Genomic DNA, 14673 nt, shown 5'->3' with positions numbered 1-14673 from the left:
TATAAGTGGTATATCATCAGGATTGACATATTGTCCCAAGAGATTAACATCCCAATCCATCGATACCTGATTAATAAGATCGCTGACTCTCATATTAGGAAGCATAACGGGTGCTATAGGAATGGCTAGTCTCGAAGGAGTCGTTGGGATCCACGGATCCTCCCATACCTTAACTTCATAGCCTGAACGGATCTTCCGCCTGATACCCAGTTTTAGCAATTTCCTTGCAGCAGAAATACTAGTCCACACATATGATGGGCTACTGGTCGAGTTTACTCTCAATGGAGAGCTCAATCGGTAATATCTTCCTCTCAAGACCCTGGCCACCAAAGAATCAGGAAATTGAACTAGCCTCCATAGTTGTTTTGCCAAAGTGCCAGATTGAACTCATGAATCATACGAAAACATATCCCACCCTCCTCTCTCGGTAAACAGACTTTCTTCCATTTTGCCCAATGTAATCCTCTTTTTGGTGGATTCGAACTCCACCAGGATTGAGCAATCACACTCGCTAGATTATGCTTTGTTGTCTTTGGGATGAGGCATATATTAGTATCATTCAGGCCAGCCGCCACAAACCCCTCAAACATGAATTGATTAACCATAAGAGTTAAATCCTCCTTTACAATATCCCAAAATTTCTGGTAGAAAAGCGCAGTCATCCCATCTGGCCCTGGAGCCTTCTCTGGATACATAGAAAAGAGTGCTTGTTTGACCTCCCATTCAGAGACCGGGGCTGTAAGATTATCATTCATTGCCCCAGTTATCGTCGTAGGAACCTGAGCTAGTGCCTCTTCGATGTCCTCTGGGTTAGATGATTCAAAGATCTACCGAAAATAGCTAGTAGCAATTGCTACTAGTCCTTCTTCATCCTCAACAACATTTCCATTTGCATCGATCAGCTGCGTGATTTTATTCCTTGCTCTTCTTTGCTTGGTTAAGGCATGAAAAAAATTTGTATTCTTGTCCCCTTCTCTCAACCAAAACACACGACTCTTCTGTTTCCAGAACATTTCCTCTGCCTTAAGAGCATCAGATAATTCTTTCAAAGCTGCTGCAATCTCCTCAGTTGTGGCATTATCATCTGCGTACAGACCTTCCACTTTTTCTTTGAGCTCCTCCAATAATTTTGCTGAGTTCACATTATTTTGTCTCTTCCATTCACTTAAGACTTTCCGGCAGCTGGAAATATGTTCCATAATAGTTGCATTGGGAGGGAGATCCGGTGATTTCCATCCCTCAAGAATGACTTGCCTTAACTCCTCATTATCCAGCCATCTTTTATCAAACTTGAATTTTTTTGATCTCCGCACTGGCTTTGTCAGTATATCTCCGAGAATCGGACATGTTACTATTTCTTTCGTGCTTCGAAAAGGAATAAATATTTATTACTACATTTATTATTAAATTAACAAAATTTGAGCTTACTTATCTTTTATGCCTTTTTAATTCTTTAATTTTAACTGTCTATGGTTAAAAATATTATTTTCGGATAACAATATAATATATGTAAGAATTATCTTCTTAATATATTTTATTTTTGGCCAATTTATATATATATATATATATATATATATATAGGAAAATATCCTAGGATAGTACTAAAAAAGTTTATGTCACAAATATAGACTAAGGATCAAAATGACCAAAATGTTTCATTAAAGAGGTAAATATACACTTATACCTCTAGGGTTAACTAATCTAAACCTTAGGGTTTAGAGTTAAGATGTGGGGATTTGGGATTAAGATTTAAAATTTTATAAAATAAAAAATAAATATTAAAATTAAAAATTTAAAAATAAAAATTTTTAAAATAGTTTCAAAAAGTATTTTCGAATTACAAAAAGAAAATTTGAAAAAATAAATAAAAAAATTCAAAAAAAAATACAAAAAAAATTTTTTATAAAAAATTTCGAATTTGAAACATATAATCTAAAACTATATAAAAAAAATTATATCTAGGGTATTAGGGTCCTTTTACCTATTAAATGAAACATTTTGGTCATTTTCCTCTTTATAGTCTATTTTTGTTATCAAAACTTGAAAATGATCTATTTAGAAAAATTGCCCATGTATATATATAAATTTATAAATAATTGTCTAATAAAATTTTAATTAATTATTATTTATTAAAGGTAATGACGATATTAACAATCTAACTTTAAATGTGTGTGCCAAAAATTATTTCCAAATAATAGTATAAATAGATAGATAGATAAAAATATTATTTGAAGACCAAAACAAATAGTTTACGAAACTGCAGAATATAAGTTTAAAATTAACAATATTTACATCGTTACAATATTTTTTGAAATTTAAACAATTTATTTTTCGTTTTACTTTCCAAATTGAGTTTAGAAAAGTCAATAATATTCTGATGGGTCAACGAGACAACAAAGAGAAAGCAAAAGCTACAGAGTTTTAAGAGCATCATTATCGCACAAATTCTTAATGGGTTTCTTATTTATTTTTATTTTTTTTGCTTTTATCTCATTAAAAAAAATAAAAAAAAAAACAATCGTGGACTGCCACTTGTCAGTGGGACCCACGAACAGTTGAAAAAACCCACTCTCTTATTTGGCCACTTGGGCATATGGTACCCCCCCCTATTGATTTTAGAAAAGTCAATAATATTCTGATGGGTCAATGAGACAACGAAGAGAAAGCAAAAGCTACAGAGTTTTGAGAGCATTATTATCGCACAAACCCTTAATGGATTTTTTATTTTATTTTATTTTTTTTTCGTTTTTATCTGATTAAAAAAAATTAAAAAAAAACAATCGCATACCGTCACGTATCACTAGAGTCCGCAAACAATTGAAAAAACCCCATCGAAAACGTTTCTTATTTGGCTACTTGGGCATATGGTATTTGGCGACTTGGGCAAACAATAGTGCCCGCCCCCACCACACACACACGTAAGAAACACGCAATGCAGATGCTCTACAAGACATCTCGCTGCTTCCTCTCCCAAGACTTCAAGAAGACATTGAAATTCTTGTCTTAAACAGTTGACTTTTAGAAGGAAGGAAGCTCGGAGATGGAGGCTGCGGTTCTATCGAAGCCGCATAGGCTCAAGTACGATTTCTTCCTCAGTTTCCGAGGCGAAGACACGCGTCATACCGTCGTAGAGCGTCTCTACAACAAACTCCACGAGAAGGAGAAGAAAGCCCGTATCTTCCGCGACAACGAAGGTATGGAACGAGGGGAAGAGATCAATCCAAGCCTCATCGCAGGCATAGAGGACTCCGCCGCCTCGCTCGTCGTCTTCTCCCCTTGCTACGCTGACTCTCACTGGTGCCTTGATGAGTTAGCTACGCTCTGCGATGTGAGTTCATCGCTCGATCGTCCCATGATACCAATCTTTTACAAGGTCGATCCCAACCATGTACGCAAACAGAGCGGTCGTTTCGTGGAGGACTTTGAAACACACGCCATAAGGTTTACCAAGGAAGAGATGCAGCGATGGAGAGGAGCTATGAAAATAGTTGGAAATCTCCCTGGATTTATTTACAGGTAAAATACAGCCTCTGTAGTTTTATGATCATGTAGATAGATATAGACCGATGGGTTGAAGTTAGATTCTTGAACTTTTGGAACTTGGCAGAGAAGGAGAAAATGAGGATGAGATGATAGGGCTTGTGGTGAAGAGGGTTTTAGCTGAGAAGAATAATACACCAGAGAAAGTTGGAGAGTACACCGTTGGCCTGGAGTCACGTGTTGATGATTTGATGAATCTGGTCGACTTTAAATCTAGTTGTGACGTTCAAATCCTGGGGCTTTACGGTATGGGTGGTATTGGGAAAACGACCCTTGCAAAAGCCTTCTATAACAAGATCGTTGACAACTTCAAGGAGCAACGAGTTTTCATCTCAAATGTTAGAGAAAGATCGTCAGGACAAGATGGTTTGGTCAATCTACAAAAGACTTTGATTACTGAACTGCTTGGTTTGGTACCTGAGATAGAAGATGTTGACAGAGGGCGGGATATGATAAGAGAAGAAGTTCATGAGAAGAAGATTCTTGTGGTTTTAGATGATATTGATAACGTAGACCAAGTTGATACCTTAATTGGTGAAAGAAGTTGGTATGGTGAAGGAACTCTTATAGTCATCACTACCAGAGATGAAGAGATTCTCAATAGACTCTCTGTGAGCTTAAAGTATGAGGTCAACTGCTTGAGTGAAGAGCAAGCAGTGAAGCTGTTTAGTTACCATTCACTACGAAAAGAAAAGCCAACAGGGAGTCTAATCAAGTTATCTGAGAATATCGTCAAGATAACTAGATTGTTGCCACTAGCTGTTGAAGTGTTTGGTTCTCTTTTTTATGACAAAAAGGAAAAGGAATGGCTAGTTCAGCTAAAGAAGCTGGAATATACTAAACCAAATGGTCTTCAGGACGTTCTGAAGCTGAGTTTTGACTCTTTAGACGATGAAGAGAAGAAAGTCTTCCTCGACACTGCGTGTCTCTTTCTTAAAATGGACATGACGAAAGAGGAAGTTCTTGACGTACTGAAAGGATGTGGGTTTACCGCTGAGGCTGCTCTCAATGTTCTTAGACAGAAGTCTCTTGTCAAGTTCTTAGCAGACAATACTCTTTGGGTGCATGATGAGATTCGAGACATGGCAATGCAGATGGTCCGTGAAGAAAGCCTTGAGGATCCTGGAAAGCGAAGTAGACTCTGGGACCGTGGTGAAATCATGAGTGTATTGAACAGTATGAAGGTAGTTTTCTATCTACAGAAATAATATCATCATATGTATATGACATCTATTCCCATGATCGTTATGACAGGGAACATCATCCATCAGAGGAATTGTATTAGACTTCAAGAAGAAGTTTGTGGGGCAGAGCAATCTACAAAACAATCCAGGCCTCAGCTCTGCGTTTAGTTACCTGAAGAATGTATTTGTAAGATGTCCTACAAGCTCTGAGATCACCATTCCTGTAGAGCATTTTGCGCCAATGAAGAAGTTGAGACTTCTTCAGATTGATCATGTGGAACTGCAAGGAAATCTTGAACTCCTTCCATCTGACCTCAAGTGGATACAGTGGAGAGGCTGCCCATTAAAAGATGTTCCAGCGAGTTTTCTTTCTAGGCAACTCGCAGTTCTTGATCTTTCAGATAGTGGAATAAGACGAGTCCATACTTTGGGAAACAAAAAGGTAAGCCTTCTTATTTCCTCTAGCATGTGTTAAAAGTCTCTCTGCTAAAAACACTCTCTGGTCTGCAGGAGGATGAGAAGTTGAAGGTATTAAATTTGCGTGGTTGCCACAGCTTAGAAGCCATTCCTGACTTATCAAAACATATAGCCTTGGAGAAGCTTGTTTTCGAGGGATGCAAGCTTCTCGTGAAGGTTCATGCATCAGTTGGTAATTTGAGAAAATTACTTCATCTGGATTTAAGAAACTGTCCAAACCTCACTGAGTTTCTTTTGGACTTTTCTGGACTGAAGCATCTTGAAAAGCTTTACCTCTCTGGCTGTTCAAGTCTGAGTGTGTTACCAGAAAGCATCGGTTACATGCCGTGTTTGAAAGAGCTTCTTCTTGATGAAACTGCGATAAAGAACCTACCGGGATCAATTTTTCGCCTCGAAAAACTTCAAAAGCTTAGCTTAAAGAGTTGCAGATCTATTCAAGAGCTACCTATGGGGATAGGAACATTGACATCACTGGAGGAGCTAGATCTTAGTAGCACTTCACTGCAAAATCTTCCGAGTTCTATTGGATATTTAAAAAATCTCCAGAAGCTGCATGTGATGCACTGTGCGTACCTTACTAAGATTCCTGAGACTATCAATAAGCTTATATCATTACAAGAGCTGATCATCGATGGAAGCGCAGTGGAGGAGCTACCTCTAAGCCCTGGCTCACTGCCATGTTTGACTATTTTTTCAGCAGGAGTATGCAAATCGCTGAAAGAGGTTCCTAGTTCAGTTGGGTGGTTAAACTCTCTTCTCCAACTTAAGCTGGATAGTACACCGATTACAACTCTACCAGGAGAGATAAGTCACTTGCGGTTTATTCAGAAACTTGAGTTGAGGAACTGCATATCATTGAAATCTCTGCCTAGTACGATTGGAGATATGGATACACTCCATAGCTTATACCTTGAAGGCTCTAACATTGAAGAACTGCCGGAAGGATTTGAAAATCTGGAGAACCTAGTATTACTCCAAATGAACAAGTGTAAGAATCTCAAGAAGCTTCCTAACTCATTTGGAGACTTGAAATCTCTTGGCCATCTCTACATGGAGGAAACTATGGTCATGGAGTTGCCAGAAAGTTTTGGAAACCTCTCAAACTTAAGGGTATTGAAAATGATGAAGAGTGATGATGCTCCAGGTACATGCGAAAAATCTAGTTTTGTAATACCAAACTCTTTCTCAAATCTCTTGTTGCTTGAGGAACTGGATGCTCGTGGTTGTGGAATATCTGGTGAAGTCCCTGATGTTTTTGAGAAGCTTTCTTCTGTGAAGATACTGAACCTGGGAAATAATAAGTTTCACAGTCTTCCGTCTAGCCTCAAGGGGTTATCAAGTCTTAAAGAACTTTCATTGTGCGACTGTCAAGAGCTCAAGTGTGTTCCTCCTCTTCCATGTATCTTGGAGATGCTAAACTTGGCAAACTGCTTTGCATTGGAGAGTATATCCGACCTATCAGAGCTGACGATGTTGCGTGACCTCAATCTCACAAACTGTAAGAAAGTGGATGATGTTCCAGGCATAGAGAACTTGAAGGCTCTGAAACGGTTAGAAATGAGCGGATGTAATTTCCAAGTGCACCGTTGAAGTAAAGAAAAGACTGTCCAAGGTGATTTTCACAAACTTGGAAATCTCAGTGTTTGTTAACAACTTTCTTGCAATCTTGTGAGTTTCTTCTTCTCATTGCAAGTTTCTTTGAAAATGCTGCAGAATCCTAGCTTGTCTGGAAACATAACCCCGGAATGGTTCTCGCAGGGCCCTGTCAGGTTTTTTTATGAAGGTGAAGCCAGCTCAGAAGGCGACTCTACTCATACATGATCTGCTACCAGAGAGAGTAAGAAACTGCACACAAACTGTTAACAAAAAGACAAAACGAATGTGTTCTCCATCCTTGAAGACATGTGTTTTGGCTGTTGTGTTTTTTTTCTTTAAAAGTATTTTCCTTCTTCCTCTTCAGAGTGAACAGAATCAACTGGATAAATCGGTTTCTGTTTGATCTGCCAGATGAAAATTTACTCAATACAAGAAAATTGACCTTCACAGCTTGTCACAGTAACAAACAAGAGAGAGACCAACAGATTATCTAAAAGGAAATGGTGACAAGACGATGTTATTATTACTAAGTGGGGTCGAGGTTCATGTGTCTATGCTCTCAGCGAGACGCAGACGTCTCTAGATCTACCTCCACCATAACCTTTCTTTTAAAACTCTCTCATGTCTTATTCTTAAGACCAAACCCCACATCTAATCCAAAAGATATCATCACAACACACCAAACTATGCTTTCACCCTTTTGACCATTAAAAGATGAAATCAACAGTTCAAAACAAAGAGACATTTGGAACCTAAGGAATGAATTATAGACCAAATGCCAAGAACTTGTTAGCTTTTCACAATACAATAATGAAACAAGGCGAAAATAAATCTTCTCATCCCATACATTCAAAAGAGTACATTAATGACCCAACGAATGTACAGAATTTTACAACAAGCAGGACACAAGACAACACAAGAACAGTAAGAAGTAACAACAGTGGGAGAAGCAACAAAGAATGAGATATAAAGTAAACAAAAGGCTTTTGATACAGAGTAGATCCCTCATACCTTTCTAAAGTTACTCAAGCTTCTTGTTTGTTGAAAACCAGTGGAAACTCATCATAATGCTCAGAAACACCATGTTTATCCGCCATGTTCTTCAAAGACTCATATACCTGAACCATCGTCGGCCTCTCCTTAGGCCTAGACACAACACAGCTACACGCTATTTTCAAGAACTGCAATATCTCCTCATCGTGCCCTTTACCGCTAATGCTTCTATCAATCGCGTCTTTGCTTCTACCAGTACCCAAATACTGACTCACCCAGTCTACCAAACTCCCTTTAAACCCTTCCACGCCGTTTATAACAGACAACGGCTTCTGCCCCGTGACCAGCTCAAGAAGCACAATCCCAAACCCATACACATCCCCTTTCAAAGACGCAACCATGGTGCTCGAATACTCAGGCGCCACGTAACCCAACTCCCCCAAATCTCCGTTATTAAACGAGCTATCGTTCGAGTCCCGAGTCCCAACCAGCTTAGCCAAACCGTAATCAGTAATCCGAGCGTCGAAATCATCGTCAAGAAGTATAACATTGGAGCTAATAAACTGGTGCAAATACGGCGGCTGGCATCCATGGTGCAGCCAAGCTAAACCTCTAGCAGCTCCCACGCCAATCGTAAGCCGAGTGGGCCAATCCAAACCAGCATCACACAGTCCACCGCTATGCAACTGAGAGAACAGTGTGCCATTAGGCATGTGCTTATACACCAACAGCCTCTCATCCTCCACAACGCAATACCCTAGAAGGGGAACCAAGTTGGGATGTCTAAGCTCGCCTAACTTACCCATCTCCGACTTAAACTGTTTCTCACCGACCCCACAAGCGCTAAGCCTCTTAACCGCGAGCGCAGACCCATCAGGCAAATCCGCTTTGTACGAGACGCCGGTTCTGGAAGAAACATCGATGTTCCCTGAGCTAAACTCGTTCGTTGCTGCCATGAGATCATTCAACTTGATCTTCACGATAGGTTTCTGAAACAAAGTGACTTGAACAAGCTTGTGAGACCGCAACAAACCAATCCAATCGCTATCGTCTCTAGACTTCCCAGCGCCGTATCCTCCTCTCTTCTTCCTCCCGCTACCTTCTCTCATAAAGAACCACCAGAAAACCGCTAAACCGACACACAGCGACCCGACAGCCCCGAGAACTCCCGCGACCACAATAATAGTCAAGTTCCTCCCGCTCAACGCGCCGCATCCCGACAGGGGCTTCCCGCAGAGACCGTTATTGTCGGAAAAATCGTCCTCCCCGAAACGAGACAGCTCGGAGGGAATCGGGCCGGAGAGTTCGTTTCCGGCCAAAGAAAGCCGTCTTAACCGATCTAACCGGCTCAATTCGGTGGGAACCGAACCGGAGAGCTTGTTGTCGCTGAGGACGAGAGCGTTCAAGAACTTACACTCCACGATCTGAGTCGGGATCGGGCCGGAGAGTTTGTTACCGGACAGATCTAGAGTGACGAGGTAAGGAAGCCACGAGCAGATTTGGGAAGGAATCGCGCCGGAGAGATCGTTCCCGGAGAGATCTAAAGACTGTAGGCTCCGGCAGAGCTTGAGAGACTCGGGAATCTGGCCGGCGAGCTGCATAGATTGGAGCTGGAGAGAGATGATGCGATTCTCTTTCTCGTTCCAGCAGGAGACGCCGGTGAGCTTGCAAATCGATGAGGCTGAGGAGTTCGGGAAGGACCAGGAGGTGAGTCGTGACGAAGGGTCGGTGAGTGACTTCTTTAGGCCTTGGAGACAGAGGACGTCGTCTTCTGCGTAAGAAGATAGAAACGAGCTGATGAAGAGGAGCCATAAGAGAGTCTTCATAGGTGGATCTGTGAAGATGATGTATCTCTCTCTCTCTCTCTCTCTCTCTAGGGTTTTTTTTTCCTCAGAGAAGTTCGATGGCGGAAAGAACGCTCATTGACTGTGTTACTGATGAAAAAAGGAGACAACTTTATTTTTTCCTCTGTTTTGTTTGACTATTTTTTTCTTTTTTTTAGTCATTTTGCAGAGATTATAATTATTAATTTGTTTATACTATTTGTTTGTTACTAGCTGGTTTGTTTTGTTTGGGAAAAGCATCCAGTAACTAAACGACGCCGTTAGAATAGCATCTCTGAGAGTCAGAGAGAAGATTCAAGTCAGTTTGGTATCAAATCCTTGAAAAGGAAAGGTAGTTATTCTTTCTGGGTTGTCAAAGTACAAATCAAGAACTTACGACTCTTTCTTGTAATGATGATACGACCAACATATCAAATACTCGTAATTAATATGACTTTATTGGGATTTATTTTTATTAAATATAGGCTGGCTCATTCATTACTCACAAGAGTTTATAACTTGCAAGTTGATGGGTGGTATGTGATAGAGAAAAGAAAGGACAAACTAGAACTAAAAAGATCCTATGTTTTGGGCCATGGGCTTGTATACCATTACTAACATTTCAGCCCAAAATGTGTTAGGGTTCGCTAGTTTTTTTCTTTCCGGTGACTTGTAGCCTAGGTGACCGGAAAAGAGAACAGTGAACGATATAGCCGTTGATAGTGTGGTATGTTTGGATAGAAAACCGCTTTTAAATACCACTACTATTTTACTTTCATGATTTGTAATCGTCAAATTGGTAATATCCGTTACCACTGCCATAACGACAATGATTAACATGTTTTGGTCTAAAGATTCCTTCAAGCTTTATCTTTATCATCTTACTGACAACTTTCTTACCGACAAAAATATAGTCCAAACAAAAATCCAAAAGACCTTAGTAAATAAATATTAATTCAAAAAATATTGAAATTTACAAATGTGGTAAACTCTATTAAACAAAACAAAATTAGAAACCATTTCAATTCTCACCAACAAAAAAAAACAATTAAATAACAAAAGAAGTAATATTAATGTATACTCGTCAAATGTACATAATCTCACAAACCAAGTAACCAAAAAAAAAGAAGTCAATCTTGTTGTAGTTGTTGTTGCCTCTGCCACGGCAAATAACCAGTCACTTGATCAGCAAAATTAGACAAAACCAAATCCTTCAAACCAGTATCCCACACTTCACAGAACCGTCTGTTCCAATCAACCGGCTCAATAGCCTCTGTACCAAGCCCTGGAGCTCGATCTTTAGACCCTTGGTTCTGATTCTCTCGCCAGTCCACAACATAAGTAGCCACTCTCCTCTGAAACTTCGCTTTAAAAGTATCCCAAACTTGGTACTTGTAATGGTTCACAACCGCAACACTCTCCAACAAACTCATATGCCCTACTCCTTCCCTCATCTGAAAATGATGAACCTCGTTCAGCAACGAGCTCGTTAGCATCTCTGGTCGGATTATCGACTTGTGTCTCTCCGGATTCGCTTGTCTGCAAGTGTAACCTACCGTCACGCCTTGCGATGGAACTGTAGTTAGACCGGACGGACCGTAACTATGACATTCGGTTCTTATCTCTCCGACCAAACCCCACGAAGTGTAGTTAGACACAAGAGAGCTTAAAGCGTTTTTGCTAGGTAAGCCTTGAGAGCGATGCGTGGGGAAGTAGTAGAACTCGTCCACGTCGAAGAACCCGACCCAGATGCATTCATCTTTGGCTCTAACCGCACAATGCGAGAAACCAGCTTCTTGAGTCTTGATCCACGGCCAGACGTGTCGGCTCACATTGTAATTCTCTGAGTTGAGCAATTCAATCTCCTCTTGTATATCGTCGTCGCTGTTGTTGTCGTATATAAACCAACGCTCGACGCCTAGCCACGAGTGGTACATAATCCATTCACGCAAGAAGGGAGCTTGGTTCCATAGCATCGTGCAAACACAAAGCTCATGCTTCACCCCACTACTCTTCTTCTCTGAACCGTAGACTCTCGCAACTGATGGTAAAGCAGGCGTAAATCTTCCTCTAGGATCGATGTGGATCACACTCACTCGAAACATCTCCGGATTTAGCTTCAAGCTCTCAGGCAAAACACACCTCACAACTTCTTGCGCTGCAGCGAGAGCTTGAGTGACAAACACTTCAACACCTGTCTCGAACTGACATTTGTAGTAAGAAGGATCTGACTCCTTGTGAGGTCTTCGAGTCAATCCTTTGACGAATACAACCACCGTGTCGCCGTCGATCACTGCCTCGTAACCAACTTTGGCCCAATCATGAACCTTCTTCTCATCACTCATCTTCTTCTTCTTCTTCACTAAATCTCCACTGAATTGTAAATCAACAGACGAAGAATAGTTCAAAGGAGCGTTAGGGCACCGAACAACCGATCTGAACTCATCGAATTCATCACTAGAGATCGACGGCAACACCAAAGTCTCTTCCTTTCTTCCTCCGTGATAAACACAAACTAGTTCCTTCCCACCTCTCCCGATTCTGGTGGAGAGAATCAGCAGCACATGGTCGGGGAATTGGACTCTGTCTTCGACTCTCAGCGGAGGGAATCTACCGTGAAACGAACGTTGAATCGAATCCATCGAAGACAAGACGGAGAGAGCAGGGACGCGGAGAGACGGTCTCAGAGAATCGGAACGGACAGAGATTCGGTCGGAGGATAAGAAGAAGAAGAGCAAGACGAAGAAACAGCAAAGGCATATCGTTAGATACCTTAGAGACAAGAACTGTGCTTTAGGTTGATGCTGATGCTGTCTGTTCCGAACTTTCCTCTTCTTCCCATGCTCATACTCCAACATCATCTTCTTCCTCTTCTTTCTTTTTTTTTTTCTCCACTCAATTTATATAAAAATCGAAACTTTTTCTTCTGGGTGGGTGGGGATAGAGCAGGGTGCTATAATAAACTGATCTGAATAAGGTTTTAGTCGGGGGAGAAGAGATCTGGTTTTTGCGCAGGCCGACCAAAGTACCTTGTTCTTCTTCTAAAGAAGGAATATATATATATTTAATTTAATGAATTTCCTTTTCCTTTTCTGAAATAATCGTTTTGTGATAGAGAAAGGAAAAGAAACAAGGAAGACGCGTTTGTGCTGTGATGAGTCGCGTTAGGCGTCGGCGTTTTGCAATAATATTGGAAAGCCACCGATTAATACTAATGATTTTCGGATTACGTCATTTTCTAATGGATTAATGATTTTTTGTTGTTTTTTTAGTAATGAAGGCGAGAAAGATGCCACTAGTTTTGCGACTTGTGGCCATCCAAAGATGCTTACTACGAGGTGGACCATTATCGTCTTTTTTATTTATGTACTGTATATTTATAATGTTTTGGGTTTGAAAAAAAGAGGCCTATGATTCTCTGACAGTTGTGTTGCGTGGTCTTTTAGTTAATTGTTTCTCAATATTCGCCGGAGGGGAGGACCAACCCTGTTGGTACAAAGCAAGATTGTGATTATATTATCAATTTGATTCCAGTGTGTGTATCTACACAATTGGTCGGTCTGGGTTGATGAGTTAAAAATTACAGAGAAAAATGACAGAAAGGCCGTATTCTTTTAAATGACGTTATAGGATACTTCGTCCGTTCCGTCCGGTTACGAATGTACGATGTTCCATCCTTTTATCTATGTTTTGAGATATAATTAATGCATTTAATTTTAAAATTTAAACATAAATTAAAAAGTTAAATTATGAATGGTGAAACTTTATTGATATAACCAAAAAACTAAAAATTAAAATAGTGTATTTATTGTTCTTAATATGTGTGTAAAACCTTAAACTGTTATAAACCAAGTGGTGATCGATCCATATCAAGCCCAAACCGTCAGGCCCATAAGCTATCCATCCGGTCCATTCGCTAATGACTTAGGCGAATGAGAGTTTACATTTATCTATACTTGATGTTTATCCTTTTCCATATGTATTTAGGATAAGTACTATTTTCTATTCCTATTAGGAATAAGATTTTCTTTTCTCTTATGACGGTCTAAATAAGACGGTCTAATACTTGTATAAATGTAGACCTCTGGTCATGAGTAATAATAGGCTTACACATCATCTCTTTTATAACACGTTATCAGCACGATAGCCTCTAACCTTAAGCCCCCACGAAATTCCTTAAACTCAGCCGAATATCACAAAACCCTAATTCCGGCGGAACTTCAAAGAAATCATTCTCCCAAACCGTGAGGACCCAAACGACGAGCAATATATCAAATTGAAGCTCTCGCCGAGGCGAATCAGACGCTGCAAACCGCTTGTCGATCCGATCACTGACGCACCGTCACGCTCTGCTACATTAGCTCTTTCTAGACGTGATCAAGTAAACCAGACGTTCTCCTTCTTCCATGTTCGTGATCCGACCAAGCAAGCAGCCCGTCCGCGACCCGACTCGAAGAACGATCAGCTCGCGGCCTCCTTCTCTCTTTGGTGGTCCAAATCTACACTCCATAAGTTTCTAAAGGTAAAACTCGAAACTTAAAAGAACCTACACTAAATTTGGTTGATTGATAAAGATCTGAACCATTAAAATTTGAAGAACCTTAATCTAGGATAATAGAAACCCTAACATATGGAACTAAGTTTTGGTTAGATTTGCTTGTCATTTACAATTTTATAGCAATAATAAGAGTTGTTTTTAGTTATCATGTTTGATTTGTTTGATGATTTCTTGATTGATAAATGACAATGAAAACTTAATAAAAGGATAGTCAGTCTATTATAGACCACGGCATTGCCTAAAGGGGCACGAATTTATTCACCCAATAAAAGACCCATTGAGTTATAAAGACTTGAGCATGAATGGTTTCCACATTGAACCAATGGGCAAAGGAAACAAAATTTCCTTTCAGATTATAAGAAAATCGCCTAAGGCCTTATAAGAAAGTGGTCAAGACTATACCTACATACTCTACTGATCTAGACTATGCCAAGGATTAGTATGATAAAGGCAAAAGCCATGGTAACCTGTATACCCACGAAATTTTATACACTTTATGGCA

At 40.1% G+C, this 14673-nt stretch overlaps 3 protein-coding genes across 3 annotated transcripts; 1 reads left to right on the top strand and 2 right to left on the bottom strand.

Annotated features, from left to right (window-relative positions):
• The first annotated feature begins 2887 nt into the window (after window positions 1-2887).
• On the top strand, window positions 2888-7242 carry LOC106402270 (disease resistance protein RPV1). Its single transcript, XM_013842969.3, has 5 exons — window positions 2888-3516; window positions 3608-4724; window positions 4795-5166; window positions 5235-6813; window positions 6915-7242. The coding sequence occupies exons 1-4, from the start codon at window positions 3041-3043 to the stop codon at window positions 6789-6791; spliced, it is 3522 nt and encodes a 1173-aa protein (XP_013698423.2). The 5' UTR covers window positions 2888-3040; the 3' UTR covers window positions 6792-6813; window positions 6915-7242.
• A 331-nt stretch (window positions 7243-7573) lies between these two features.
• LOC125587657 (probable inactive receptor kinase At1g27190) lies at window positions 7574-9827 on the bottom strand. Its single transcript, XM_048758533.1, has one exon. The coding sequence runs from the start codon at window positions 9614-9616 to the stop codon at window positions 7823-7825; it is 1794 nt and encodes a 597-aa protein (XP_048614490.1). The 5' UTR covers window positions 9617-9827; the 3' UTR covers window positions 7574-7822.
• Window positions 9828-10537: 710 nt separating this feature from the next.
• Window positions 10538-12769, bottom strand: LOC106400750 (glycosyltransferase family 92 protein At1g27200-like). The gene has a single exon (XM_013841130.3). It carries the CDS (start codon window positions 12472-12474, stop codon window positions 10744-10746), a length of 1731 nt encoding a protein of 576 aa, XP_013696584.2. The 5' UTR covers window positions 12475-12769; the 3' UTR covers window positions 10538-10743.
• Between the last annotated feature and the right edge of the window lie 1904 nt (window positions 12770-14673).

Source organism: Brassica napus, chromosome C5, assembly GCF_020379485.1.
Source record: "Brassica napus cultivar Da-Ae chromosome C5, Da-Ae, whole genome shotgun sequence".
Classification (NCBI taxonomy): domain Eukaryota; kingdom Viridiplantae; phylum Streptophyta; class Magnoliopsida; order Brassicales; family Brassicaceae; genus Brassica; species Brassica napus.
The sequence above is the reverse complement of the archived record's forward strand: the minus strand, read 5'-3'. Positions and strand labels throughout refer to the sequence as shown.

Bases quoted from the DNA above. Each gene is read 5' to 3' on its own strand.
- LOC106400750 (XM_013841130.3), bottom strand. From the start codon at position 12,474: ATGATGTTGGAGTATGAGCATGGGAAGAAGAGGAAAGTTCGGAACAGA.
- LOC125587657 (XM_048758533.1), bottom strand. From the start codon at position 9,616: ATGAAGACTCTCTTATGGCTCCTCTTCATCAGCTCGTTTCTATCTTCT.
- LOC106402270 (XM_013842969.3), top strand. From the start codon at position 3,041: ATGGAGGCTGCGGTTCTATCGAAGCCGCATAGGCTCAAGTACGATTTC. The intron at 3,517-3,607 runs GTAAAATACAGC...GGAACTTGGCAG, and splicing joins CTCCCTGGATTTATTTACAG to AGAAGGAGAAAATGAGGATG. The intron at 4,725-4,794 runs GTAGTTTTCTAT...TCGTTATGACAG, and splicing joins GTGTATTGAACAGTATGAAG to GGAACATCATCCATCAGAGG.